The sequence below is a fragment of the Zeus faber genome (genome assembly GCF_960531495.2).
Source record: "Zeus faber genome assembly, chromosome: 4".
Lineage (NCBI taxonomy): Eukaryota > Metazoa > Chordata > Actinopteri > Zeiformes > Zeidae > Zeus > Zeus faber.
This window is the reverse complement of record NC_137191.1, coordinates 17616545-17642487: the sequence shown is the minus strand read 5'-3', so window position 1 is coordinate 17642487 and position 25943 is coordinate 17616545. Positions and strand designations below refer to the sequence as shown.

The window sequence follows — 25943 nt, the reverse complement described above, 5'->3', positions numbered from 1 at the left end:
ACGTATTCTGCAGAGCAAATGAAACATGAGCTGCAGATCGCTCTGGTTCCCAATCTCATAGTTACAGAGACAACAGTGAAGCTGTGATCAAAATAGCATTTGTATATTCTCCAATGTTCATCATGTCTAATTTTTGCATTTAACAATTCATCATTTTGCTGGGTACCCCCTGGGACCCACTTCAAGGACCTCCGGGAGCTGTCCGGTGTGTTCCGGCGTCTGGGGGCGTGACGCGTGCATGTGTGAGCTTGCTGCCGCGCTCAGCCCCTCTCAGGCGCGTTTGTTCTCCTGACAACATAAATAGCTCTTATCGCATCCCGACTAAAGCGAGCGGAACCCAGAGGCCGATCACAAGTTCACTATCGGATATATCTCCCTATCTGCCGTGAGATATCCATATCCTCGTCTCGAATAAAGGTGTATTTGCTTTCGATCTGTGTTTTTTCCCCCGCCCATCGCACACTGTACATAGTTAATCGCAGGTAGACACTGTGCAGACTTACTCTGCTGCATACTGTGCACACGCGTATGCTGATATCCATGCATATTTGATCTTATATCTTTTGATTTCATGTTATATTGGCAGTGTGTCTTTCTGATTTCCATTTGTATTTTTTATTTTTTTTTTCCCCCTTCTGTTTGGATTTTGGAATTTGCCCTTTTATCATTACGACAAATAAGTCATCCTGAAATGTTGATGAAGAGGGCGACGTGGGCCCCAACCAGTCACGTCGGGCGACTGTACATTTGAAATGGGAAAAGGAGGGAAAGATTCAAGAAGTTTCTATGTGTCACATACGTACACATGCAAGCATACATGCGGTATGTGCAGCGAAATGTTACTGCGAACAACCCGAGGATTATGCGCAATAAGCGCCAACACAGCACTAAACTAACTGAAATGAACACTTTACTTCAGAGGTCGACAGAAACTATTGCACAACAAAGAACCTTAAGTTAAGAGTCTTCGGCCTTGTTTGTCTTTTTCCTTCTTGCTCACACTTGAGACGCCTTGTAGGAATGTTGAAACACTCACAGCGTCTCATCTCATCCCCAAATCGGCAAATGAAGTGTGATAAATAAGGAGGAGGGAGGAGGGCATTGTCTCCCAGCCTGTGGTTACATAACCCCCCCCCCCCCCCCCCCCCCCGCCTCCCCCCGCACTCGACGCGTTCCAACGGGTGAAAGTAGTGCCCGCCCGCTCCCGGAGCGGCGCCGCGCGGCGTCCCGCGGAGTGATACCGGCGCCCGGGCGGAGGGTGCTGCGGCCCCCCCCGCCCGCGACTCGCTGACGCCGGCGCGAGCGGAGCCGAGACGCGCAGCTGCACGGGGACGGAGCGCGGCGCGAGCCTCCGAGCGGCGCGACGGTACCGTCAAGTTTTCCTGTTGGTTCGTGGGTTCGTTGATGTTTTTTCTTCACTTTATTTGGTGGTTTCGGAAACAAAGTAGAATATATATAAAAAAAAACAAAAACAAAAAACAATTGGGTAAAAGTTTGTATTCGGACACGCCGCGCTTTCTTTGTAGGCGGGGGTGTGTGGATGGCTCCGTCGCTCGTCCGTCTGCAACTTTTTTCTCTTTTTGGGGGTTTTTCTCCGAGTGAGGGCAGCTCGTCGGGGCTTCGGGGGGGGGGGGGCGATCGCGTTTGATGACGTCACGGGCGTTTTTGTGTCGTCGTCGTCGTTGTTGTTGTTTTGGTTTTTTTGCGTCAGAATCGTCCGCGCAAGGAGAGAGAGGGGGGAGGGAAAAAAAACAAACAAACAAAAAAAAAAAATCCTACTTCACACGCGGATTTGAACTTGCTGCGGACGCCTCCTCATTATTCCTCGCTCCCTTTCACTCTTGTTTTGGTTGGTTAACATGTTTTAAACGGTTAAAAGAAAACAAAAACCTGACTCAACAGGTTGTTGTATTGAGGTTTGTGTGATCAAAAATCCTGTTTCCATTATTGATCATCGGTTATTGAGCAATTTGAGACGGCGATAAGATTGAATGAAGTGCACTCGTTTTAACGTTGGCTGCTCTAATGCGTCGCCTTTACTATTTTTGCATGATCAGCCCTAAGCCGAACCCCGAACCCTGCATTATTATCATACTGTTTTTCATCAAGTTACTGAGGATATTGTTAGCATCAAAGCTTTTTAAAGATAAACATGATTAATGAAGCCTATGCTGTGTCAAATATGTGCTTTGCATGCATCTGTTAACGTGTGTGTGTGTGTGTGTGTGTGTGTGTGTGCGTGTAAGAGAGAGAGAGAGAGAGCCACTGCAGCTACAGCAGATCTACTGACATTATTGAAGATGACATATCAGATTACCCAAAGGACGGGAATTTGTCCTTGTCCGTGATTTACTTCAATTGTTTTGCAATTTTACACACTGGATATAATGCAGCTATATACGGCTATCAATTTTAGGTGATGCATTCACAAAACAAATGTCGTAAAATAGGTCACAGGACCGTGCGGATTCGGCGAACCGTTCCGTGCCCGTTCTTGTCTGCACGTGTACAGCGGGGTATTTGCATTTTCAGTTACAGCGACAGGCTGAGGGACAGGGCCGATATGGAGAGCCTGCACGCGTAAACACCTTTTTGTATACACATCCTAAACGTACACGTCGGTTGATTTAGAAAGCCTGTGTACCTTTGAGGTCGACGTAGCGTTCTAACGCTCAACCACAGCGCTAGTAACACATTTATAACGCTGTGATATTGTGGAGATGTATCTTAGGACACTATCATGGACAGTGCGATTCAACATTTCGGCTGGAAAGTACGAACTGAGGCCCCCCCCCCCCGTTTTCAAGCAGCCTGTCACTCACGGCCATGTACGTTTTCGGAGAGCCCCCAGACACCCCGGCCATGCCATGTGTCGTGGTGAGGTGTCCATCCTTAACACAACACCGACCCAACACCGAGTGCCAGGCATGAATGGGATAGTTGCTTGAAACCCCATGTGTTGCGTAGTTATGTCTGTGGTCATGTGTGTCTGGTCCATGTAGCATGTGATCCCAGCTCCGCTCCCCGGGCCCTTTGGGGTCATCGCGTTAGCCTCAAGAGGCCGGACGTTGATGTCTACAGATTTCATTTCGTGGCGGCATTACTGTGTTCTTTGTGGCCTGGACATGAGGTCGTCCAGACCTATCGTTAATGTTCTGAATGCTGAGAAAATGTAAACATACATTCATATTTCTAGGCCATTGCCGTTAGGAAGCGGTATGTTTGGAGGGCGAACCCGTTAAAGGTCCTTCTAGGTCAATACCATGTCTAGTCAGAAGCCACCACCTTAGGTCTGACTTGTTTGAAATTGTGCCACAGAATGAGGCTGGCGATTGGGGTGCGATGGCTTAAAAGCTTTTCCATTCCTTTGGTTTAGCTGAGTGAGGCAGATGTATGCTCATTCGGCCACTTTTAAGGATGTCCCTGAAATTTAATTAATCTTTTTCAATTTCTTCAAAAGAGGATGCCCTTGGAGGAGATGCCATTTTATGCATGAGACATGCCACTGTTCACTAGGTGTGCATTTTCAACTATGCATGTTTCTATGTGTCTCTCTCTCTCACACGCAGACACCATCACTCTCACCTCATCCCTTTCTCTCACTCTCCATCATGCCCCGCTGCCTGTTCCACGCTCACTTTATCTATCACCCTCCCTCTGCCTCCACTCCTCTGTTTATAGCCAATGACTCCATTGAGCAGGGGCTAATGGAGGCCCCGTCCAAGGCCCCGCTGATAAATAATGTAGCTTCTTTATAATGCTGCGTCCCTGGGGAAGGTCCAGAGAGCATCATTACTGCCTCCTCTTCCTACACAGCCCGCTCCTAAATTGATTAACAGACACTGGAGCAGCGCACAGTGATCCATGGAGCTATTGCCGTGGCTAACAGCTCACATCAGATGGGTCAAAGGCCCGGCCTGTCAAAGTCCTGTGATCCCACTCTATCCACATTAGCCTCAGCCGCCGTCCAGCGGGCGAGCTGCTCCCTAACAGGCCAGACCAGGCCAGACCAAACCCAGCATCATAGAAAGAGCTCTGCAAGTCTTGGATCCAGGCCATTCGTTTTGGCATCCATTTAGAGGCTGTTGTGTGATTCTTCGCCATGCATGTCACTGCAAGTGTTAGTGAAGATGTTGGTCAATGGGAAGAATAAGGATAATATCCTATCAAGGATTTTTTTGTATTCGTTGATTTCTGTTCAATTCGATTGCAAATAGAGTTCTTCCACTATGTTAATGCATGCCTTATTTTCAGGAAGCAGGTTGTTCGTTGAAAATATTGCATCCAGCCCACAAAAAACAATTCCATACATAGGCATGTATTAAGACAGGGAGACATATTGGCGCCAACATATTTTGTCTGCCTCGCAGACAGATCCAAACTAGCATTGTCCGAAGAACCATCGACACAAAGCCAGCGCGGCTCCTTTAAGCAGATCACAGCTCATGGTCAGATATTATATATCGTCAGGTTTGGAAATCCCCTCGCCGCATCAAGATGATGGAAGAGAATTGAGAAGTGTGCTCCAGATGTTCCAGTTTGTACTTTCCTGGAATTCTGCACCTGAGTTGAATTAAAAGTTCTCTTTCTGCAGCTGGTGTTGAGCACATGCTGACAGCGCCTGGCTGTCACAGAGAGTGCTTGGGAGATTGTTTTAGCTCTGGGTTCTGAGAGACGTAAACATGTGGCTCACACCTTTGTGTTTGGGGGTTTTCAGCACTCTCAGACCCAATCGAGCGTATTTACAGACCTCTGACATTTATACTTTTGTTTTCATGCAGCATGCTGATTTACTTTACCAAATACATCCAAGGGCTGGGTGAAACAAACATGAAAATATTTTTCACCAAATACCCCAATAATGGGATAAAATTGAGATGCTTGTCCAATATTTTATCTTTAATGCATCGTTCATTTCACTTTGCTAGAACTGTCTAATACATTCAGAGAATGGCTGTTGTGATGCTGCCTTTAAGACCAGACAACATTTTAGCTAAATCACAACATTGCAATTATTTAATGGAAGTCATGGTATAATTTTACAATATCGATATGTCCAGATGTGTACATCTAATAACCTTCTTTTGAAAATGTACTTTGTCACACTTGAATCACATTGATATGTAATCCATGCATATTGTAATACCTTAGTTGTCAAAACAGAATGCATCTAAACCTTGTATCTACAGCAAATCAGCATTTAAAAAAAAAAGGACCAAAAAAAACTTAAATCTTAAATGGAGTGAATAATCACATCCAAAGATACAGAGATCCAAATGCACCCTCACCCTGGCACCCTTGTGTCACTGCCTGCATCAACCTGAGTGTGTGTGTGCGTATGTGCGTGTGCGTATGCGTGCGTGCGTGTGTCACAGTGAGAGAAGGTGGGAGAAACACGGGAGTGCAAAGTAAGCTCATGTTTTTCCCTCCATTTCGATGACTCTGAATGATTGACAGGCTTAACTGTGAGGAAGGGATGCTGCTGCTACCATAGTGATGAATCCAGAATACATGAGCACAGAAAAAAAAGAACAAAACAATTTATGGAGATGGAGGCCAGCGCATGCTGTATGTATACAAACCCTCTCTCCCCCCCTGTTTCTCTTCACTTCTCTCTCGCACTCTGCAGCCCAGCCCACGATAGCCAATGTGATTCGGGAGCTAAGTATAGGAGAAACTTCCAGCTTTCCTGTCAGGGCGGTTAGCAATAGTAAGCTGCCGATGCCTAGACATGACAACACACACACACACACACACACACTCTGTGTTGTAAACAGCACCTGTTCTCATCAACCTTCTGTCTGTTTGTCAGTACGATGTAGCCTGCACACACAGTAGCTGACAAAGATAGACAAGGCTCTTCATCCTTTAATCTGAAGGACCAAGAATAACTATGGAGCAGGCCAAGATGAGACTTAATGATATTTTTGTTCCTGCTCGTAGGAAATTCAATATTCTCCTATTTTTTTACCGTCAGTGACAGACACATGGTCACCCAGAGTAAGTAGGGATAGGAATTTGGGACGAATATGTGTAGGCATTTGTGGACATATCTGCAGTCCAAAGTGTGCTTCATCTTTATCTTTTCTAGCGTGATTTTTATTTTTTGGTGTTTTTCTTGTTTCCTTTCTTAAAAGCGAGAATACATGCTCCTCCCAGCAGCTACATTCCTCCAGTGAATTGGCACGTTTATCCCTTCCTTTTTGGTCGTAGTGCAAAGAAGCGTTTCCACAGCCCTATCAATTAAAATGTTCTTTTCTGCATTAAAAATGGCATCTCCAACCAAATGTTCAAATCTCTCAACTCAACCGATCGGCTTCCATTGAGATGAAAGTTGGCGAGACGTGCTGCAATTTAGCTTCGCAATAGAAATAACAATAGACAGAAAAGCAATGATGGGGATATTTATATTTCTGTTTCTCACTCCCTCAGCTTCTTTATATTTACTTCCGCACAAATTTGAAATTCCTATCAGGTGAGGTAAAACCTGCAGCGCCCTCTCATGTGGCCCGGGTGAGTCCGTGCCGAAAGTGACATTAGAGCGTGGTGGTAATGTGACAAGCCATATAGACAGGAAGCTATTTAGAGAATGCCTGCTCGAACGGCAGGGTGTCCGGTGTGATTCCGCCGCCGCTGCCGATTCCCAGAAACCCCAACAGCGTGACATCATTGTTCTGCCTCGCGCACCGTGTCGCGGATCGCTCCATCAGTAGGTCAGCATTCCAATGACACAAATTGTACGAGCCGGGCAGATCTGGTCATCGCTGTAGGGTACAGAGAAGGCAGCTCTGAGGAAGGGTTTCTAAAAGACATTTTAATTTTTTTGTTCTTACTTTCTTTCTCTCTCTCTCTGTTCTATCTGTTCTTCCAGGTCATTTTAGGGGAGGCCTTTATCTGGAGCCTTGGACACTGAGAATTAACGCACCAACGTCACTAGGACAGGACTGGACCGAAACTGTACCTCGCGCCTCTCTATCGCATACCGGACTGGATCGTCTGCCTCTCCGCCTTGTGTATTTCTGAAATTCCCGTGAGGAGAAACAGAGAAAGGGAGGGAGAGGGAAAGAGAGAGGGAGGCACACGGCTCCGTCATGAACGTCACCTCGCTCTTCTCCTTCACCAGCCCGGCCGTCAAGCGGCTGCTGGGCTGGAAGCAGGGCGACGAGGAGGAGAAGTGGGCGGAGAAGGCGGTGGATGCCCTGGTGAAGAAGCTGAAAAAGAAGAAGGGCGCAATGGAGGAGCTGGAGAGGGCCCTGAGCTGCCCGGGCCAGCCCAGTAACTGCGTGACCATCCCTCGCTCGCTAGACGGACGCCTGCAGGTGTCCCACCGCAAGGGGCTGCCGCATGTCATCTACTGCCGGGTGTGGCGCTGGCCCGACCTGCAGTCCCACCACGAGCTCAAGGCCCTAGAGTGCTGCGAGTACCCCTTCGGCTCCAAGCAGAAGGATGTGTGCATCAACCCCTACCACTACAAGAGGGTGGACAGCCCAGGTGAGGGGTCTGGCGGGTTCGGAAAATGTGACTAAGGCTAATTAATGAATTTGTATTTTCTTAATTTGTTCTTTTTGTTTCACTCTCATTGTATAATGTTATTATAGTGTAATAATACACATCCACCTTATGAAAAAGGGGTATTTATTGGCATTGAACATCAGAGCATAAAGCATTGAGTAGACGGTTAATTTTACACAACCCAATTGATGGAAATGTGCCCCATCTGTATTTTATTTGTTGCAACGTTCTCAAATTGGCTTGAAATCCAATTCCCTCTGTGCAGTCATTTTCTATTTCAAATGCCATTTCATTTAAGGTTAAGTATGATTGCACTACGGTACTAACAGATAAGTAAACAGATGTAAACACATCAGTTTTAAGTCTTTCAGCGTTCCCTGGAGTTTTCTGTAGTTCTTCCACCGCCCACAGGTATTAGGTGGTGGTCACTTGCTAGGTTGCTTCGGCTGGCGATGCAACGGAAACACTGGCAAGTTTGGTGGACGTCATAGACATGACTGAGGCAGATACAAGGTTGAAAACTGATGAAGAATTCCTTCAGTACATGCACAGAAACAACAGGTTAAAGATGAACCATTGTTATCACGTTGGTCTTTGGTGTTGGATTTTGAGCTATAGCTATTTGGACTGACGCACTTGACGTCAGAGTTATTTAACAGTTGTAATTGCAAATAAGCAGCAATGGCTTCTAACACCAGTTCAACAGACGGTGCGGCGTTGAAGTTGCCTGTTCTTCTCAGCAGATGGCTTCTCTTCTCTTCTCTTCTCTGGTATTCTGCTGCTGTCTACCAGGTCTTTAGTGTTTGAAATGGGAAACAAAGCAAATCACACAGCCTTCTTTCAGAAGCAGTTTGGAGATGTTGAGAATCTCACGTCTGTCAGTTGATTTAACGCTGGTGTTAACTCCAAGGGTTTGGGACACATTGGTTTTTGATGCAAAGAGAATGGCGGCAGAAATCAAATTCTCTGCTCTGCGTGGCTGCTAAGCAGAGAACCAGGGTCATCTGACAAGAGTGAAACAGCTGTCTGCAGGTTGTGAGAGCAAGGCCTGGGTGTGTGTGTGTGTGTGTGTGTGTGTGTGTGTGTGTGCGTGTGCGTGCGTGTGCGTGCGTGTGCGTGCGTGCGTGCGTGCGTGCGTGCACGTGTGTATGCACGTGTGTATGCACGTGTGTGTGGGGAGCAGGAAATTCCAGCCAGGGGAGAATGAAGGCTTTGTTTTGGGCATGATCTTTGCTGCAGACCAGAGCTCACTTATGTACACACAGATGCACACATGAACACTTTGAGGCCTCCGTGCACACACGGCGCACACACATACACATCCACACACACTTACACCGGCGGGGGCAGGAAGCCTGTCACCCTCGTACAATAGAAGGAAGGAGAGGTTGCCGGCCTCGCACACTTTTGTTTCAGCAGCAGTTCGGAGGACGGGGCGCTAAGGTGATCCCACCCCGAAACACCTGTCCACAGCGCGTGCGTGCACACACACACACACACACACACACACACACACACACACACACACACCCAAACTAACAAACACATACGTCCTATCAAACAAATGCGCTGACAGGCCCTTGTTGTTGACTCTATAACCTGCCAGCTTACATGTGCAACCTGCAGCCACACCATGTGCAGTTAAGGATTCATCCCAAATTTCAGGACAAAATGAATTTATCTTAATGGGACATTTAGAAAAAGAAGAATAGTTTGTTATTGTGAATTTGTGTGTCTTCTGTTGATCTTCTCATGGGTACAATTAGCAATGTGCTCTCATTGACTAGTTGTTCTTAAGGCTCTGCTTAAAGATTATTTTTCAAGGGACCACAGGTTTGAAGTCATGGTCGCTCACTGTTGGCTAAGCCCAAACAATTGGAAGCCAACATTTGAAAAATGCAGGGACATCTGCACCCAGCTACATTTCCTCTTCAGTGGAGTGTGTGTGTGTGTGTGTGTGTGTGTGTGTGTGTGTGTGTGTGTGTGTGTGTGTGTGTGTGTGTGTGTGTGTGTGTGTGTGTGTGTGTGTGTGTGTGCTTCTCTAAGACTCCTGTAAATGCATCCAAAGGATCTTGCCTCTTTATAAAACATGACATTCAGAGTGGGTCCTTGTAATATTGAAGAATTTATTATCAAAGTAATAACAGGGTATTTGACAGAATACCGACGGTGTCAAGGTGCTATTGAGCAAGACACCTAATCCGAATCTGTTCCCGACGAGCTGGTTTTTGGCTTGCATGTCTGACTTCACCCATGGTGTGTAGATGTGCGTAGGAGTGGGTGAATGAGAGGTATTAATTGTGGCCGTAATGTCTAGAGAAACTTCCCATTTAGCAAAATGCAGCCCATCTATTTCTGTTGGTCGTAAACATTGTCCCCCTCTTCCCTCCTCAGTGCTGCCCCCTGTGTTAGTCCCTAGGAACAGCGAGTTCAACGCCAAGCACACCATGTTGCCGCGCTTTCGCAACCCCCTGCAGCAGAACGAGCCGCACATGCCGCAGAACGCCACCTTCCCAGAATCCTTTGCCCAGGCCAACACCATGCCCTTCCCCCACTCACCGGGCAACAGCTACCCCAACTCGCCCGGCAGCGGCAACGGCAGCGGCAGCGGGAGCAGCAACGCCTTCCCTCATTCGCCGACCAGCTCCGACCCGGGCAGCCCTTTCCAAATGCCAGGTGACGGAGGCAACTGTGAACCCACTATTGCCAGTCCCGACTGTTCCTTAAAACAATAACTGTAAAAGTAACCTCTGTCCTCCATCTTATGCTGATGCAGAGACCCCTCCACCGGCCTACATGCCCCCAGAGGAGCAGATGACTCAGGACTGTCCACAGCCGATGGATACCAACCTGTTGGCTCCGCTCCTGCCCATTGAGAGCAACAACAGGCCAGGTAACCACGGCAACATAGACACACACACACACGCGCGCGCGCACACACCCCTAACCCTAAAACTCACAGGGCTACACCTTCCCCCATTCCAAGTCTTTGTGGTAAAAACTTTTAATACAGACGGCTTTGACAAACAAAATTAAAAAAAAATCTCAGCAGAGGAATCCAAAATTTGCCTCAAACCGCAGCCTCCGTTTTGTCAGGATTGTGGGAAGGATTTGCGTTGGTTTATTTAGGAATCGTCTCTGTGTGCAGCCCCCCGGGGGAAGTTCAAAGCCCCAGCCAATTAAGACCGGGCTCTGAGCTGTTTTTGTTTTTTACGAGTCTTATAAACCAGAGGGCTTGTCATCTCTGTCGGTGGTAATGACTCGAACCTCGTTAACAATCATCTTCACTAATTACCTCCATCCACCGGTTTTGCTGCTGGAGCCGGGCGGTGGGTTTGTTAGATTGAAGAGCAGACTTTTCCTCGTCTGATCCCCGCATTAAACATGTAATGTGACACACAAAATACAATACATATAATATAAAATAAAATACAATTTAAGGTCAGCCTTTACCCTTATGTTGTAAAATTGAAGATGTAAACTTTAATTCACCCTCATCTTATGTTGCAACTGCACAGTAACAGATGGCCAAATGTTGTGATAATCCATCCAATGAGTGATTTCCCCGAGTGCCGCGTTCCGCCAACTTTGTTTGCACTTGCTCCCATGCATGTGGCGTAAAAGCGGTTCTGCCACTTGTTTTGCATCTCCTGTGAATTTGAGAGCACCGACAAGCGCCTTCTCGTGCGGGCTTTACCCTGTGTTTTTCTTAATATAAACTGAATACGTGAAAAATGAATCCGTGAAGTACTGTATACTGCGGTATTTTGGTAGATACTGTACCGTTCTGTGAAATTTCATACCGTAATATCCCTAAGTGTGAAAGCTGCTATGGCTTTTGGTTGTGTTATATTGACACAACAAGAGTAAACACGAGTGCCTGGAAAGTACCACAAAATAATCAAGTTATCGTTGCATTAGTTTGCTGTGTGCCTTTTTTGTGTGGAAGACCTAAACTCCAGTATTTTGGAACCTAAACCTTATTTTTTGATCACTGGGAGTCAACCCAATTCCGATCACGATCTTCGGCGACCACTATTCCCCTGCTTATACTCTAGTGGGTTGAAGTTATTCTCTTAATATTGGACCTGTTTAAAAGATTCTGATGCTGAATCTGATCGGGTTGACTCCCAATGACTGAAAGATAAGTTTAATGGTCACACCGCCAGCGTACATGGGCTGCCAAGTGACAAGCTGCAATGCATTTCAAACGGAGCTCGGCTTCATCCGGCTGCAGGGGGCGGAGCGACGACAGGCGACAAGATCACGGCGTCCAAGAAAGTTGAGCAGAATTCAACTTAATGCAAATGAGCAGAGCCAGGCGACAGCCAACAGGAGGGAAGATACGCTCTCAATGTTGCTGATCCTTGGAAAATGGACGCTAGGGCCACTGTGTATTGTTCTTCTTTTTCTTTGCGTTTTAACGGCAGCTTGGATCCTTGCTGTTACATTACTGCCATCTTCTGGAGTGAGTTAACTCCTACAGTGTCCGGTTTGCAAGATCCTTGCATATTCTTGATAAGGTGATATTTTTTTTTTAATTAAAAACTTAAACTTAAACCATTAAACTATTGATAAAATAAGGAACATGCCATTTTATGTTTCTTCAATATGGACAATTCTTTATTTTAAGGGACGGATGGCAAGATTATTTAGATTTTTTTCGAGAGGTTATCTATTTTGCTCAGTAAACAGCTCTGCCATTTTAATGAAAAAATAAGTAGACAGGCCCCATCTATCTATATAATGTATATTAAATATGGAAAAGGAGAGAGGTTTGAAATGTTGGCATGCCCACAATCGCCAGTCCATTTTGAGCCGACACGCCCACAAACACTCAGTGCTCAGAAGCCCCGTCGCTGGCCATGTCACCGTACGGCGATGAGACGAGAGCTGCTTCATGCTGCAGCCCCATCGCGGGCGGTGTGACCCTTGCATTTGGATAAAAAGTACCGGTGGCTTCCTTTAAGTACAGCAGTTTATTGTCATCTTTGTCGCCTATTTTTTCACTTGAGGGGGTCATCTTTGACAGATAAGTTGTTTACTAGTCCTCCACACATCACACACATACACACACACACACACACACACACACACACACACACACACACACACACACACACACACACACACAGTGACAGCGATTGCAGGTGAAGTGCGTGCTGGAAGGGGGAGTTAGGGGAGTTTTTCACAGTTCTTTTCCACAAGCTGCATCCTGTGAGAGGGAATGCCTTTCCATTGTAGGGCAGTTCTGGGAATAGGGCGGACAAAACACACCTGCTAGCGAGTGCCACGCTGCAGAGGAAGTTTGGGAGAAGTATGTGCTTAGATAAACAAGAATTATTCCTCCCCTGCAGAAGTGGAGCTGCCAGCTGGCAGCGGCTCGCCCGAGATACCAATCCTGCCGAGCTTGGCCCGGCCACCGGCTCAGTGAGGCCCGGTTCAGAGGCACACAGGGCCAGTTCCAGATCGGACGGCACTGATTTCGCTCCAAAATGTACACGAATGCAGCCGCTGATTCCTTTGGCTTTATTCCTGTAGCTTTATTATTTTGGGCTACACAGGCCGTTTTGGTTCAAATGGAAAAAAAAAAAGGAATTCTAATAAAGAAAATCGATACTCTGAATTAGAACATTTCGTTGTTGGTATCGCGTCAATAAAATGTGATAGTTTGGAAATTATGCAACCATTTTCCCCTTAAATACCGCCATAGTCACAGATAAATTTAATTATTTAAATTCTGTATTAGAGTGAGTTTGTTCCGTGAAGTATTTTTGGAATGCATGTCAGATGAGGACTCACTGAAAAGTTGGTAGCAATTCTCGTTGTGTAGAAAATATCAATATAGCGATATAGGATGGTGTTGTGAGCCGTCTCATCAATGTCGGATTGAATGGATATTGAATCTAATTGTAACTCTTTGCCTCGAAATCAAATCGAACCGTGAGATCCTACCCCGCAATCCAGCCGTGTGTGTGTGTGTGTGTGTGTGTGTGTGTGTGTGTGTGTGTGTGTGTGTGTGTGTGTGTGTGTGTGTGTGTGTGTGTGTGTGTGTGTGTGTGTGTGTGTGTGTGTGTGTGTGTGTGTGTGTGTGCGCGCGCATGTGTTAGTACTGCATTGTTCTTATCTTTCTCTGTGTGTCGATGTGTTTCCTGTGCAGACGTTCAGCCCGTGGCCTACGAGGAGCCCAAGCACTGGTGCTCCATTGTTTACTACGAGCTCAACAACCGCGTGGGGGAGGCCTTCCAGGCGTCCTCCACCAGCGTTCTGGTCGACGGCTTCACGGACCCGTCCAACAACCGCAACCGCTTCTGCCTCGGCCTCCTCTCCAACGTCAACCGCAACTCCACCATCGAGAACACCCGGCGGCACATCGGCAAAGGTGCCACATCCCCGAGCTCCGGATCGATGCCTCCTGTCAATAGATGTTTGGGCTTGTGATTAGGGGGACGGCGCGAAACAATAACAACACGTTGGGTTGCCAAGGATTGAGCCGATTGATTTGAAAGCTGACCTCACCGAGGCCGCGCGGTGATTAGGTTTCTTCTTTGAAAACAGTAGAACACAACAGAAAGTAGCGCGTGACAAAACATCAAGGTGTCTGCAGGACCTCAAAATCTCTTTAAAGGTCTTTCATTCAGTTGTAACCATATTATATTAGGCTCTAAAAGTCATTAAATAGTCCTCCATTTGAATCTATGAGGTCTTCATTTCAACATAAACATTTTGTATTATTGTGTTCTCTGTGGAAAAAAAGTATTGCTTATATTTATACCAGTTCCTAATCTCTCGTCTCTCAATCCTACACCTTTGCTACCTGACCTAAAATCATTTAGTCATTTAGCAGACGCTTTTATCCAAAGCGACTTACAATTGTTCAAACACCGATGGACGCAGCCATCAGGAGCAATTAGGGGCTAAGTGTCTTGCTCAAGGACACTACAGCATGCTAGCAGGAGGAGCCTGGGATCGAACCAGCAACCTTTAGATGACTAGACCACCAGCTCTACCGCCTGAGCTACCATCCCCTAAAAATGTATTGTAAAATGTATTTATAATGAGTTGTCCTTTCCCCTTTCTACCTGATTTTGACACCTCCCCTGTACATAATATATAGTACTTATCCGCAATACTTACTGACGGATGGTTTGTCCAGGGATCACTCTCAAATATCATTCAAATTTGCCTCTAAAAGATCTTACAAACGTATTAAATGTGACTCTCTGCAACCTGAATTGACACCCAGGACAAAACCCCACCACCTTCATTTCTGTGTCCCATATTCACACTCACGCTTTGCTCTAAATTCTTCCTCCTTACACCTCCTCCGCAGGGGTGCACCTGTACTACGTGGGCGGCGAGGTGTACGCGGAGTGCCTGAGCGACAGCAGCATCTTCGTCCAGAGCCGCAACTGCAACTACCACCACGGCTTCCACCCCACCACCGTGTGCAAGATCCCCAGCGGCTGCAGCCTCAAGATCTTCAACAACCAGGAGTTCGCCGAGCTGCTGGCGCAGTCCGTCAACCACGGCTTCGAGGCCGTGTACGAGCTCACCAAGATGTGCACCATCCGCATGAGCTTCGTCAAGGTGACCCTGATGAATTAACAAATTAACGGATGACGACAAGGAGAGAAGGGAGTTGGCGTTAGGTTCCATAATGATATAACTTTTTATCCAAATATATGTTTATTTGTTTATTTGTTAGTTAGTTTACTTGCATATTTAATTGTTAATTCATTAATTTATCTTTGTAATTATTAATGTAGATGTCTGTTATTAGTTCGTTTTTCATCCATTTTTACATTTAGTCATTTATTTTGCAATTGATTTATTTGAATGAAGTGAATTTTAAGTCAATGTAAGAAATATTAGAACACATCAAATTTGAGTTGTTGAGTTGAGGAAAATTTTGAAAAGATTTTTAAAAAGTTGATTTGAGTGAGAAAAAAAACGATTACGTCATGCTTGTCGTTTTCCTAGTTATTAAGTTGGCAGTTAATTGTCGACAAAAAAAAAATGCCACGACGGTTACGGCCCTAGGAAACCGTTCGGAAATCGCACGCATCCGCATGACAGCAGCATAACCTGACGCGCGCTTGTACGCTCCCTCCAGGGCTGGGGTGCGGAGTACCACCGGCAGGACGTGACCAGCACCCCCTGCTGGATCGAGATCCACCTGCACGGCCCCCTGCAGTGGCTGGACAAGGTGCTCACCCAGATGGGCTCCCCCCACAACCCCATCTCCTCGGTGTCCTAGACGAGACTGTCCCTGGCCGAACCAAACCCCAGCAATTAGGTCGAAGTAGCGAAAAACATAGGGTTCAGCTGGCGCTGCGCCGCCGCGTGTTTCAGCCAACGCGCTCGTCTCGGTGATCGACGGCGGTGTTGACTTGAACGCACGGTGGTCCAGGACCAGCAGGGATCGAGGGTGGGTGGGCGGTGGGTGGGGTAGGATGGTGTGTATTCTACTTGAAGGATGTCTGAATTGGGCACATTTGCAGACTGGGAGAGGCGAGGCGAGAAAAGCGAGCATGATGCGACTGGAAGATACTTGATCTCTGTGACCAATCGTAATAATTAGACCATCACACTCATTTCAGTGCAAGAGTCCTCCACGATCTTACTCTCGCAGTCGCTCTCTTCTTTTTATTTTATTTCATTTTTTGTTTTGTTTTTCTATTATTCCCTGTCACGCGCAGTCGTTCACGGCTCGGTATTCCATCGGGGGTGGGGGGGGGGGGGGGGGGGGGGGGTTAGCGTATGGATAATTACGGGACATTCCGGGTCACCTTAAAATGCAGTCGGCGTGAGATGTGCTCATGAGGTGTAGAGAGTCGGCGGGAGCCTGGAGGATGACCCACATTTTAAAAAGAAAGTGGAAATGTTTCCCTCACATATTTAAATCAAACCGGGACGCGGGTCCCTGCTAGACGGTCTTTTGCTTAGATTTAGCAAAAAATAAAAATAAAAAAAAATGCATTTTCCAAGTCTGGATCAAAATGACTTCCCATAACACAAGAGTAAAATGAGGAACAATTAGGGATTTAGGCCGGGTTTAGCGAGGGGCATGACACTACAGTATGAGGACACATCTTGTGTTGCACACTTGTTCAATTGAATTGTAAGGACAGAGGTTAGTGTTTAGGTATATTCACCATTAAAGTATGTGCTGTGCAGTCTGGTTTTTTTACAAACCATAGTTTGGTTAGCGTGGAGTTACACATTTTAAAGCTGGAAACCGAAAAGGACGCCCGAGCGCGGTTTGGTTTGTCCGTGGCTGCGCGCTGCGGCAGAATCCAGCTTGTCAAACACAGAGTCACATCGAGGATATAGATACGGCTTCGGTTCTCCTGTAACGTTGACTCTGCAAAAACTTGCTCCGAGACTGTTAAGGAAAACTATATTTCCTGAGCAAACGTTTTTTGACTGAAAAGGTAGCTATGACTTACTGGCGGTTATAAAAAGAATTTTTTTTTTTTTTTTAATAGATATGTTGCTTTTCAATTCTTTTATGCTTTGAGCAATCATTTTTGCTATGGAATTGTTTTATTCTTTTTATTCTTTTTGTATTTTGAACATTTTTTTTGTTGGTTTTTTTTTGTTTTGTTTTTTTGTCGTCTGCACTTTCACAGATTGCCTCTTGTTTTTTTCTGTTATTGCTCACTAAAGCTCCCAGAAAAGCAGTTTTATTCCATGAATATCAAGTCTCTACTGGAAGATTCAATAAATTTGTTTCATAACTTGCAGCCTCTTTCTGTCTCATTTCTTTCTGATTTACTGTGTGTGGGGGGGGCAGCATACAAAAAATAGTAATATAGTCATTTATACTTTGGTGATCACCACATGCATCTCACACAGTTTGTTTAATGTAAACATTTTCAGCATTTGACCTGCGAGACAAAGCATGTGTCTGTGTGTCAAATAAATTGAACAGTGAGTGAGTGGTAGGGTGAGAGAGAGAGTGGGTGGGTGAGTGAGTCGGAATGAGTGGATGTGTGGGTGAGTGAGTGAGTGAGTGGGTTGGGTCAGTCGGTGGCTGGGTGAGTGAGAGATTAGGTGAGTGAGTGAGTGAGTGGGTTGGCTGGGTGAGTGGTTGGGTTAGTGGGTGGCTGGGTGAGTGAGTGATTGGGTGAGTGAGTGAGTGGGTTGACTGGGTGAGTGGTTGGGTTAGTGGGTGGCTGGGTGAGTGAGTGAGTGGGTGGGTGAATGAGAATCTTGAGTCAGTGAGTAAGTGGGTGGGTGAGTGAGTGACTGGGTGGGTGGGTGAATGAGAATCTTGAATCTTGAGTCAGTGAGTAAGTGGGTGAGTGAGTGAGTGGGTTGGGTCAGTCGGTGGCTGGGTGAGTGAGAGATTAGGTGAGTGAGTGAGTGAGTGGGTTGGCTGGGTGAGTGGTTGGGTTAGTGGGTGGCTGGGTGAGTGAGTGATTGGGTGAGTGAGTGAGTGGGTTGACTGGGTGAGTGGTTGGGTTAGTGGGTGGCTGGGTGAGTGAGTGAGTGTTTGGGTGAATGAGAATCTTGAGTCAGTGAGTAAGTGGGTGGCTGAGTGAGTGAGTGGGTGGGTGAATGAGAATCTTGAGTAAGTGGGTGGGTGAGTGAGTGACTGGGTGGGTGGGTGGGTGAATGAGAATCTTGAATCTTGAGTCAGTGAGTAAGTGGGTGGCTGAGTGAGTGAGTGAGTAGGTGGGTGGGTGATGGATGGAAACAAACAATAACTTATCAGTTAATCATTAATCATTTACGGTCAAAAGCAGAGAACAACATTGTGAGGATGCCACAGTGTACATCAGTTACATACATTATAGAAGAAAGAACTAAATAATAATAATAAATAATCCTAAGCAGCCACACTCCTCAGTGTGCTGATGGGCGAGAATACAAAAAAAAAAAAAGAACATTTGCTTCCACCTAATGGACAAAGTTATGTACTGTCGTCTTGGTATACGTGAGTGCATTCTTTTTATTATTATTATTATTATTATTATTATTATTTTAACGTTACTCTCATAAATGTAATTCAAAGTGTATTTATACTTTTAGCAATGAATTTCAAAATTGATTTGAGCTATTCTATAACAGTTTTAAAAATGAAAAGCACGACGGAACGTCTCGTCACAGCGGCGCCACGCTATTGGTTGGCTCCGCGAAACGTCGCCGGAAACAGGAAGTGGATGAGGAACACCGGGAGGTCAACGTGAAAACTTGCACGTTTTGGGAGTTTAATGTCAATTCAATGTCCGTTTAGAGCCCAAAGAGTAACGTGGGTTTGCCGCACAGTTCGGTAAAACGTGCTTATCTTCCATCGTTATTGGTATGTTGTTTGGTCTGGTTGTACTACGTTGCAGATCTCTTTCTTGGGTGGGAACTAGCTATTTGCATGCTACAGAACAGTCAGTATTATCAGTATTGTCAAGGAGTATGCAAAGGGTGTCAGTGAATGTCTGTATCAGTTAACTAAAGCTAATGTCCTTCTGGTTAATGGAGATATCTTTACATAATAAAGTGTATCTTCCTCATCATCATTTCACTGTGTAATATCCCCCCCGCCCCATGCTGTTCCTTGTCATAGACATCTGGCTGGTGGATTAAAAAATGGGGAGGTCCAGTTTTGTCATCCGCTGCCTGACATCCCTCCCAAACCCCCGGACCCTCTGCCGCCGCCAAGGGCTCCTCGCCGGCCACCGTATCCATCACCCGGGCGCCCTCCCTGGGCTGCACTGGCGGGGCAGGCGGTGTGTGAGCGTGGAGGCTGCCCTCAGCCAACACATGCAGGGCCCGAGCGAACCTGAGAAGAGGCTGCTCGATAAACTGTACGATGGACTGATCCGCGGACAGCGGGCGTCTCTGGCCGAGTCAATCACGCTGGTGGAGACCCAGCATCCCCGGAAGAAGGAGCTGGCCCAGATCCTTCTGCAGCGGGTGCTCGCCTACAGGAGGGAGCAGGAGAAGAGCAGCGGAGGGAAACCGTCAGCCTTCAGAGTGGGTCTGTGATCTGGTTTTGCGGTGGTTTCTGTATTTTGAGATGGAGTGTGCGGTATAAGCCAGAATTAGGCACAATACTTGTATAGTATGTGTTTGTTGAGTTTTTTCCCTTCCCTTCCTTCTCTCCATCTCTTGGTTATATTGCCATTGGTCAAAGGTGTAGGTGCAGATAGGGTGCTACATTTATTCTTTCATGTTCCCAGTCAGTCCAATGGAAAAAAAAATCTAATATACTTCTAGAGCCCTTTGATTTATCTTATGTATGGTGCACGTATGTTCTGTATAATAATAATAATATTATTATTAACAATAATAATAATAATAATAATAATAATAACAACAATATTTTGGGGTATTTATTTGATTGATTTGCATGTGGTAAAACATCACCTGCTGAGAGTGGGTTGAGAGTTGGGGGTAATGGTTTAAACTACTGGGATGACTTGTTGATTTCAGCTCCTTTTTATGTTGCAGGTCTTTCTGGTCCTCCCGGAGCTGGCAAGTCGTCCTTCATCGAGGTGGTGGGGAAGATGCTGACCGGACGGGGACACAAAGTATCCGTGCTCGCCGTGGATCCGTCTTCCTGCACTACAGGAGGTAAAATCTGGTCATGGATGCTTATCAAATGAATGTTACTACTAATAATATTTGAATGTCTAAGATAGATTCATGAGTATAATTGAAATGTGGAACGTTGTCAAATATGGAACATCTTAATTTCAAATTTTAAGTTTTAAATACACCTTTTGTTCCAGCAGTTGCAAGTTAATTTTTATTAATTTAATTGTTTATGATACACAATTGTGGATATGTCATAGTACTGTCTATTGCACATTTATTTTACACTACCACTTTGCAGAAGCCATTCATTTAGTCTGTGTTACATGAGTCTGTGTTACAAGTGAACTGTGACTCCAGGTTCTTTAATGGGAGACAAGACCCGTATGACGGAGCTGTCCAGGGACATGAACGCCTTCATCCGGCCGTCCCCCACCTCTGGCACACTGGGTGGGGTCACCAGGACCACCAACGAGGCCATAGTTCTATGTGAAGGGGCAGGATACGACATAGTCCTCGTGGAGACTGTCGGTAAGCGACTGGGATGCCCAGTTGTACGTGTCCACCAAATGAGCATAGGAAGAGTATAGTTCCAGGTCTTTCATTTATTTCAAAGTTTCACAATTCTGACATTTGCTATTATGCCGACGGTCAGGTGTGGGTCAGTCAGAGTTTGCGGTGGCCGACATGGTGGACATGTTTGTGTTACTGATCCCACCAGCAGGGGGCGACGAACTGCAGGTCAGTGAAAAACAATGCAATTCAATTCATATAATAAAATAAGTCGATTGTACAGAGGAAGAACTGAGGGAAGAATTTATTGGCTTTTCCTTGGTTGCAATACCAATTGAAAACATATTAGACTAAAAAACAAATACAAACAAATTTTATGTTTTGCGTTACTATTATTTATCCCATTTCTTCACATGAAATGCAAAAAAAATGCATGAAATGCCCATGTGTGTTGGAGCAGCGGGACCCTCTCCAGACAAACGTTTAGTCACAAAACCATAGTTCTGTCTTTCCAGAGACCCCTCATGCAGCTTACACGTCTGGACATCAGATTTGTTCTGGTTTCGTGACCGTCCTGCTCCCTCCTCTCAGGGCATTAAGAGGGGCATCATTGAGGTGGCCGACCTGGTGGTGGTGACCAAGTCGGATGGAGACCTGGTGGTGCCGGCCAGGAGGATACAGGCCGAGTACACCAGCGCCCTCAAACTGCTCCGGAAGAAGTCCAAGTCCTGGTACCCCAAGGTAAGCATGGTGTGTGTGTCTTCTTTCCTCAGTCAAAAATCAATGCAGGTTTATCTGTTTGGGCAATTTATTCATCTTTTTATCCTCCGAGTTTTGCATTTGTGAAAAAGGGTTCTGCAGAGCGCCAGCTTCAGATGATGTAACAGCCAATGCTACTCAGACAGAGAGCATGAAGTTGTATTACACATTTTTTTCAATAATTCTGCGACTTCTTCAATTTCCAGTCTCCAAAGTACAGCAGAGCTTTGCCGTACTGGTGTGGAAGAGGAGCCAGTAATCGCCTTCTTTTTATAGTTTAGTGTGTTGGGGGGGGGAATATATATATATATATATATATATATATATATATATATATATATATATATATATATATATATATATATATTTTATTTATTATTATTATTTTTTTAATTCCCAGGCCTCCCAGACAAAAGGGGGGTCGATCTATGGACGCCATCATTGATCAGATACAAAGTGAAATCAGTACTTTATTGGGGGTTTCTCAGTACTTCACCCGCTGGACAGAGGAACTATTTGCATTCCACTGTCCCATACACACACACAAGCTCACACTATTGGCCGACCCAACCAGACATCCCGCTGCGTTTCGCTGACCTCGTGGGTGGGTGGCTGGGTGGGTTGTTGTTGTCGATGGCGATGTGATGATGTCATAGGTCGGTGGAATCACTCCTGCAGTCCCTCACCCCACCCCGCACGGCCCGTCTCCCCCGCTTCCCAGGCCTTGTCCTTTGTTTCCCCAGACCAATGCAGCATCTGCCCGCCTGGCACACTGCCAAGCAACCCTCCCACCCCAACCTCACGCTCGCACACACCCCTCACCCTAACCCCCCCCCACTTTAGCTACCGCTGCTATGAGCGCCAGGCTGCTGTGTCATGCATTTTCCTGATTAAAAGCCCACACAGTCAGATAAAGGCCTCGTTCCCCCTCCCCCTCCCCCAATTCCATTATATTCTCTCTCTCTCTCTCTCTCTCTCTCTCTCTCTCTCTCTCTCTCTCTCTCTCTCTGTCTGTACATCCTTATCTTCAATTCTTCAATTGCTTTCCGCTTAGTCGTATCTCTACTTGGTCAGGGCCTAAAACAATTTCAACTCTCTCTCTCTCTCTCTCTCTCTCTCTCTCTCTCTCCCCACTCCCCCTCGCTTTCTCTCTCTCTCCATGGTTGTGTTATCCACCTGCCTCGGGTTTCCCACCATGGATTAGTGGTTTGGAATATATGGGTCAAAATGCAGTGATGCGTTACAAGCAAAACGAGCCTTAAGGAGTCTTCTGGATACTTGTCTTTAGAGATGCGATGAAGGGTGATTTTTTTTTTTTTATTCCCCCCCTTCTATTTTTTATTTGTTGCTAATTATCTAAATTGTGGGATTAAAAAAATATATGGTCACTCCCCTCAGGTACATTCTGCTTGAACGCTTCTCTCGGCTTCTCCACTCTTCAGTGACTTCCTCCCACCTCTCTGCTCCTCTCAAATTTAAGACCCCGGTGCTGGTTTACAGGGCGGTACAACCACAGGTCCCAAACCTCCCTCCGCCTCCCTGGTCCCAGTCCCAGTCGCGCCTCCCCCCTTCCCCAGCGCCGCGACGGTGGATTTCCACTAAAGACTCGCATCTCTTCAGGTCACACCCAGGACCCGACCTCCACCGATCTCTCCACCACAAGAGCACCCTCGTCCCCCCCTCTATACACCTAAGAAACCTTAAAACTCTGGGACTCCTTTTCCTTATGCTGTAACAATCGGCTGACAGGCTCAGCCTAGTTACCTCAAAACAAGTTCAGGAATATAGTGCAAATTACTCCTAGTTGGACTCAAAACACATCAGAACTTAAAGCAGATTTGCAACAAATCGCTATTTATTCGGTCAATCAAACAAAAGAAAACCTCACAGTTCATATCACTGCCCAAAATGTCCCTCTGAGAAATGATGTGCAGTGTCACTGTCCTTGTTCAGTAATCACAAATTAAACAAAATGTTAATCCAAAGGGCCAGGCGTCCGAATCCCCCTTTAACATGCAAATATACAACCAAAAAGGCAATGCATTGCAGTCCCAAACAAAAACACGTAAACTCCAAATAGCAAAACAAAAGATGAGCTGTCTCAACCGCCCCCTGGACGGTTAAACAGGCCTTGGTCCAGTATGACCAAGTTGCTCTGGCACAGTGGTCTCCAGTGGATGCCAGTGATGCAGCTATCGTCAGCTGAACGTCCCCAGAAGGATCCGGGCTACATATTATTATTATTATTATTATTATTATTATTATTATTATTGTTATCGGGGTTCTAAGCACAGATAGCAAAAGCCAAACTCTTACACCTAGTCCATCTGTCTCTCTTTTCTTTCTCATATTTGTGGCGCTGTCACAGTGCGAGGCTTTGCAGATGACGACTGAGGTGATGAAGCAGCTTCTGAGGGAAGCTTCTGCTAACTGATGTGATGTAATGAAATGCAATTTTAAATCTTCAGACTGAAAAAACCCATTTTGGGCAAAAGGAAGTTCTAAAATTAGGCTCGATGATTTGATTAAATGCCCCGACTAAATGTTGGAAGTGATGAGCCAGTATGTAGCTGATTAATAATCACAGTTTTCCTCAGTTTGCTAATGAGCCAAACATCAAATCCATCCATTTGCAGCCATTTTTCTTCAGCTAATAGATATTTAAATATATCTAAACCAGTCTGGTGGTGGCGGCTGCCATCGGTGCGGTGTATTTGATGTTTAAAGTCTGCCCCGGGCTTCTCTTCTTTGCATTCTCTCTCCTTCAACTTCCTCACCTCCGCTGCTCTGCAGGTGGGCAGGTGGGCAGGGGGTCAGTTGTGTTCCTCCGAATAAAACGTGTGAAGGCTCTTTGAGACTCCGATCAAAATGCTTTTTTAATTTTATTTATTTATTTATTTATAGATGGCTGTTAAAACCTGACCAAGCGGTTTCATTGAACTTTTCCCTTCTCTTATTCCCCTACTTCAAACGCTGCCTCTCGCTGCTGTACCAGGAATGATCAAATTTAGTCTTGGAAATCTTGGGGGGGGGGGGGAAAAAAAAAATGTTTGAATAAACAGAAAAACGTTCTGACTGGACGGCGACCTTGTGCCCGTTTCTGCACGTGGGATTGATTTCTTTATCTCCATGGATACTGTCTCACATGTTGCCAAGTCCAAACCAAAAGTAAAAGACAACTCCAACAGGCAGCCGACAGGGAAGTCTAGACGTGGTGTAATGGCTATTCCTACTGTACTGTACTATTACTGTGGTCAGAATAGATTCTTGTGATTTGCTTTAAGGGAGGAGTGGGCAACGTTTGTTCATGTTTACTTTATTTGTGCATCTATCTTGTCACTGTGCAGGTGGTGCGCGTCTCTTCCCAGACTGGGGAGGGCGTCTCCGAACTCTGGGCCAAGATGGAGTCGTTCTGCGCCGGCGCGTTGGCGAGCGGCGAGCTGCAGCACCGGCGCCGGGCGCAGCAGAAGGTCTGGATGTGGAGTCTGATCCAGGAGAGCGTCCTGCGCCACTTCCAGAGCCACCCCGCCGTCCAGAGGGAGCTGCCCCACTTCGAGGACCAGGTCACCAGAGGAGCCATCTCCCCGGGCCTGGCTGCCGACCTTCTCCTTAAAGCCTTCTCCTCTACCTTACCGTCATCATAATAATCTTCATCAGTTTAATTCTAGGCAGGATGGAGACCGTGGACGGTGTTGGAACAGGTCCTAAATGGTTGCTGAGCAAAAAGGAGGCAGTTGGGAAATCTGACCCTGATTCTGCGGTTTTGGGGCACGGAGCGAGTGGCACAAAGCTCGACCTGAACGGGAACACTTTAAGGTTGTCGTTGCGGTATTATCACATTGCTCACAGGCTCGGTGGACTGTGTACGATGGTGTTTTTTTTCTCTCTCCCCATTTTAAAACCCGAGGCAACATGTTGGGAGCGTTTCTAATGGTTGTGGTTAAGATAATGATTGGCCTCCTTGCCTGCTCACCGCACACAGCACAACAGCTTTAGACTGTTTGGACTGACGGAGGGAGGGCGGTAGCAGTTTTTACTGTGGTCTGGTGCCAATTTCATTTCTACCGCCTTGAAAATATTTAATTTAGGAACTGTAGATGTGATTTTAATGTGTATTTCATTTGTTATTGTTGGAATGAAGTGTATAAAAAAGTATTAATAAACTCAAACAAATGAATATTAATCGCTTTTGTTTAAAGATTTTCTAGATATTTTTTTCCTCGCTTCTTGATTTTGTGCTTAATATGTAAATGGAAATGTTTAAAGTTGTCTGAAGAAAACACCACATCGGCCTATTCATTTACATCAGGGGTCTCGGGTCTAAATCTGCGGAGATCAATTTAAAAATCACAACATTTAATTACGCATCTATCATCATCTATCTACACATTGATTTTTTCAGAATATAACAGATTGCTTTATGATTAGGCGTTGAATGAAAAACAAAAAGCTGATTTTTCACTTGATTTTTTTTTTTTTTTTTTTTTAAACGCTTGGAGAAGACAACCTGGCCAGTGGCCTCCAGGTATATGACTTTGAGGCCCCTGTTTCCATCCCTCAAGGAGTTGACGTTTACTATGCAAGTTCCTCTGGTTTACCACTAGAGGTCTCCCAGATCC

The 25943-nt window shown here is 45.9% G+C and overlaps 2 protein-coding genes across 4 annotated transcripts; both read left to right on the top strand.

Moving 5' to 3' along the window:
• The first annotated feature begins 1316 nt into the window (after positions 1-1316).
• On the top strand, positions 1317-15906 carry smad1 (SMAD family member 1). Of its 3 annotated transcripts, XM_079998646.1 has the most exons (8): positions 1317-1396; positions 6872-7030; positions 7124-7491; positions 9907-10188; positions 10289-10405; positions 13673-13894; positions 14846-15102; positions 15629-15906. In XM_079998646.1, exons 3-8 carry the CDS (start codon positions 7233-7235, stop codon positions 15770-15772), a joined length of 1281 nt encoding a protein of 426 aa, XP_079854772.1. In that variant the 5' UTR covers positions 1317-1396; positions 6872-7030; positions 7124-7232; the 3' UTR covers positions 15773-15906. The 3 variants fall into 3 exon arrangements, with proteins under 3 accessions (XP_079854772.1, XP_079854770.1, XP_079854771.1); XM_079998644.1 differs by having other exon boundaries at positions 6872-7491; XM_079998645.1 differs by having other exon boundaries at positions 1327-1366; positions 6872-7491.
• A 2775-nt stretch (positions 15907-18681) lies between these two features.
• mmaa (metabolism of cobalamin associated A) lies at positions 18682-25407 on the top strand. Its single transcript, XM_079998692.1, has 7 exons — positions 18682-18823; positions 19082-19495; positions 19969-20091; positions 20413-20583; positions 20708-20793; positions 21157-21306; positions 24672-25407. Exons 2-7 carry the CDS (start codon positions 19105-19107, stop codon positions 24966-24968), a joined length of 1218 nt encoding a protein of 405 aa, XP_079854818.1. The 5' UTR covers positions 18682-18823; positions 19082-19104; the 3' UTR covers positions 24969-25407.
• The last annotated feature ends 536 nt before the right edge of the window (positions 25408-25943 follow it).

Bases quoted from the DNA above. Each gene is read 5' to 3' on its own strand.
- smad1 (XM_079998644.1), top strand. From the start codon at position 7,092: ATGAACGTCACCTCGCTCTTCTCCTTCACCAGCCCGGCCGTCAAGCGG. The intron at 13,895-14,845 runs GTGCCACATCCC...CCTCCTCCGCAG, and splicing joins CCGGCGGCACATCGGCAAAG to GGGTGCACCTGTACTACGTG. The intron at 15,103-15,628 runs GTGACCCTGATG...CGCTCCCTCCAG, and splicing joins TCCGCATGAGCTTCGTCAAG to GGCTGGGGTGCGGAGTACCA.
- mmaa (XM_079998692.1), top strand. From the start codon at position 19,105: ATGGGGAGGTCCAGTTTTGTCATCCGCTGCCTGACATCCCTCCCAAAC. The intron at 19,496-19,968 runs GTCTGTGATCTG...TTTATGTTGCAG, and splicing joins ACCGTCAGCCTTCAGAGTGG to GTCTTTCTGGTCCTCCCGGA. The intron at 20,584-20,707 runs GTAAGCGACTGG...GCCGACGGTCAG, and splicing joins AGTCCTCGTGGAGACTGTCG to GTGTGGGTCAGTCAGAGTTT.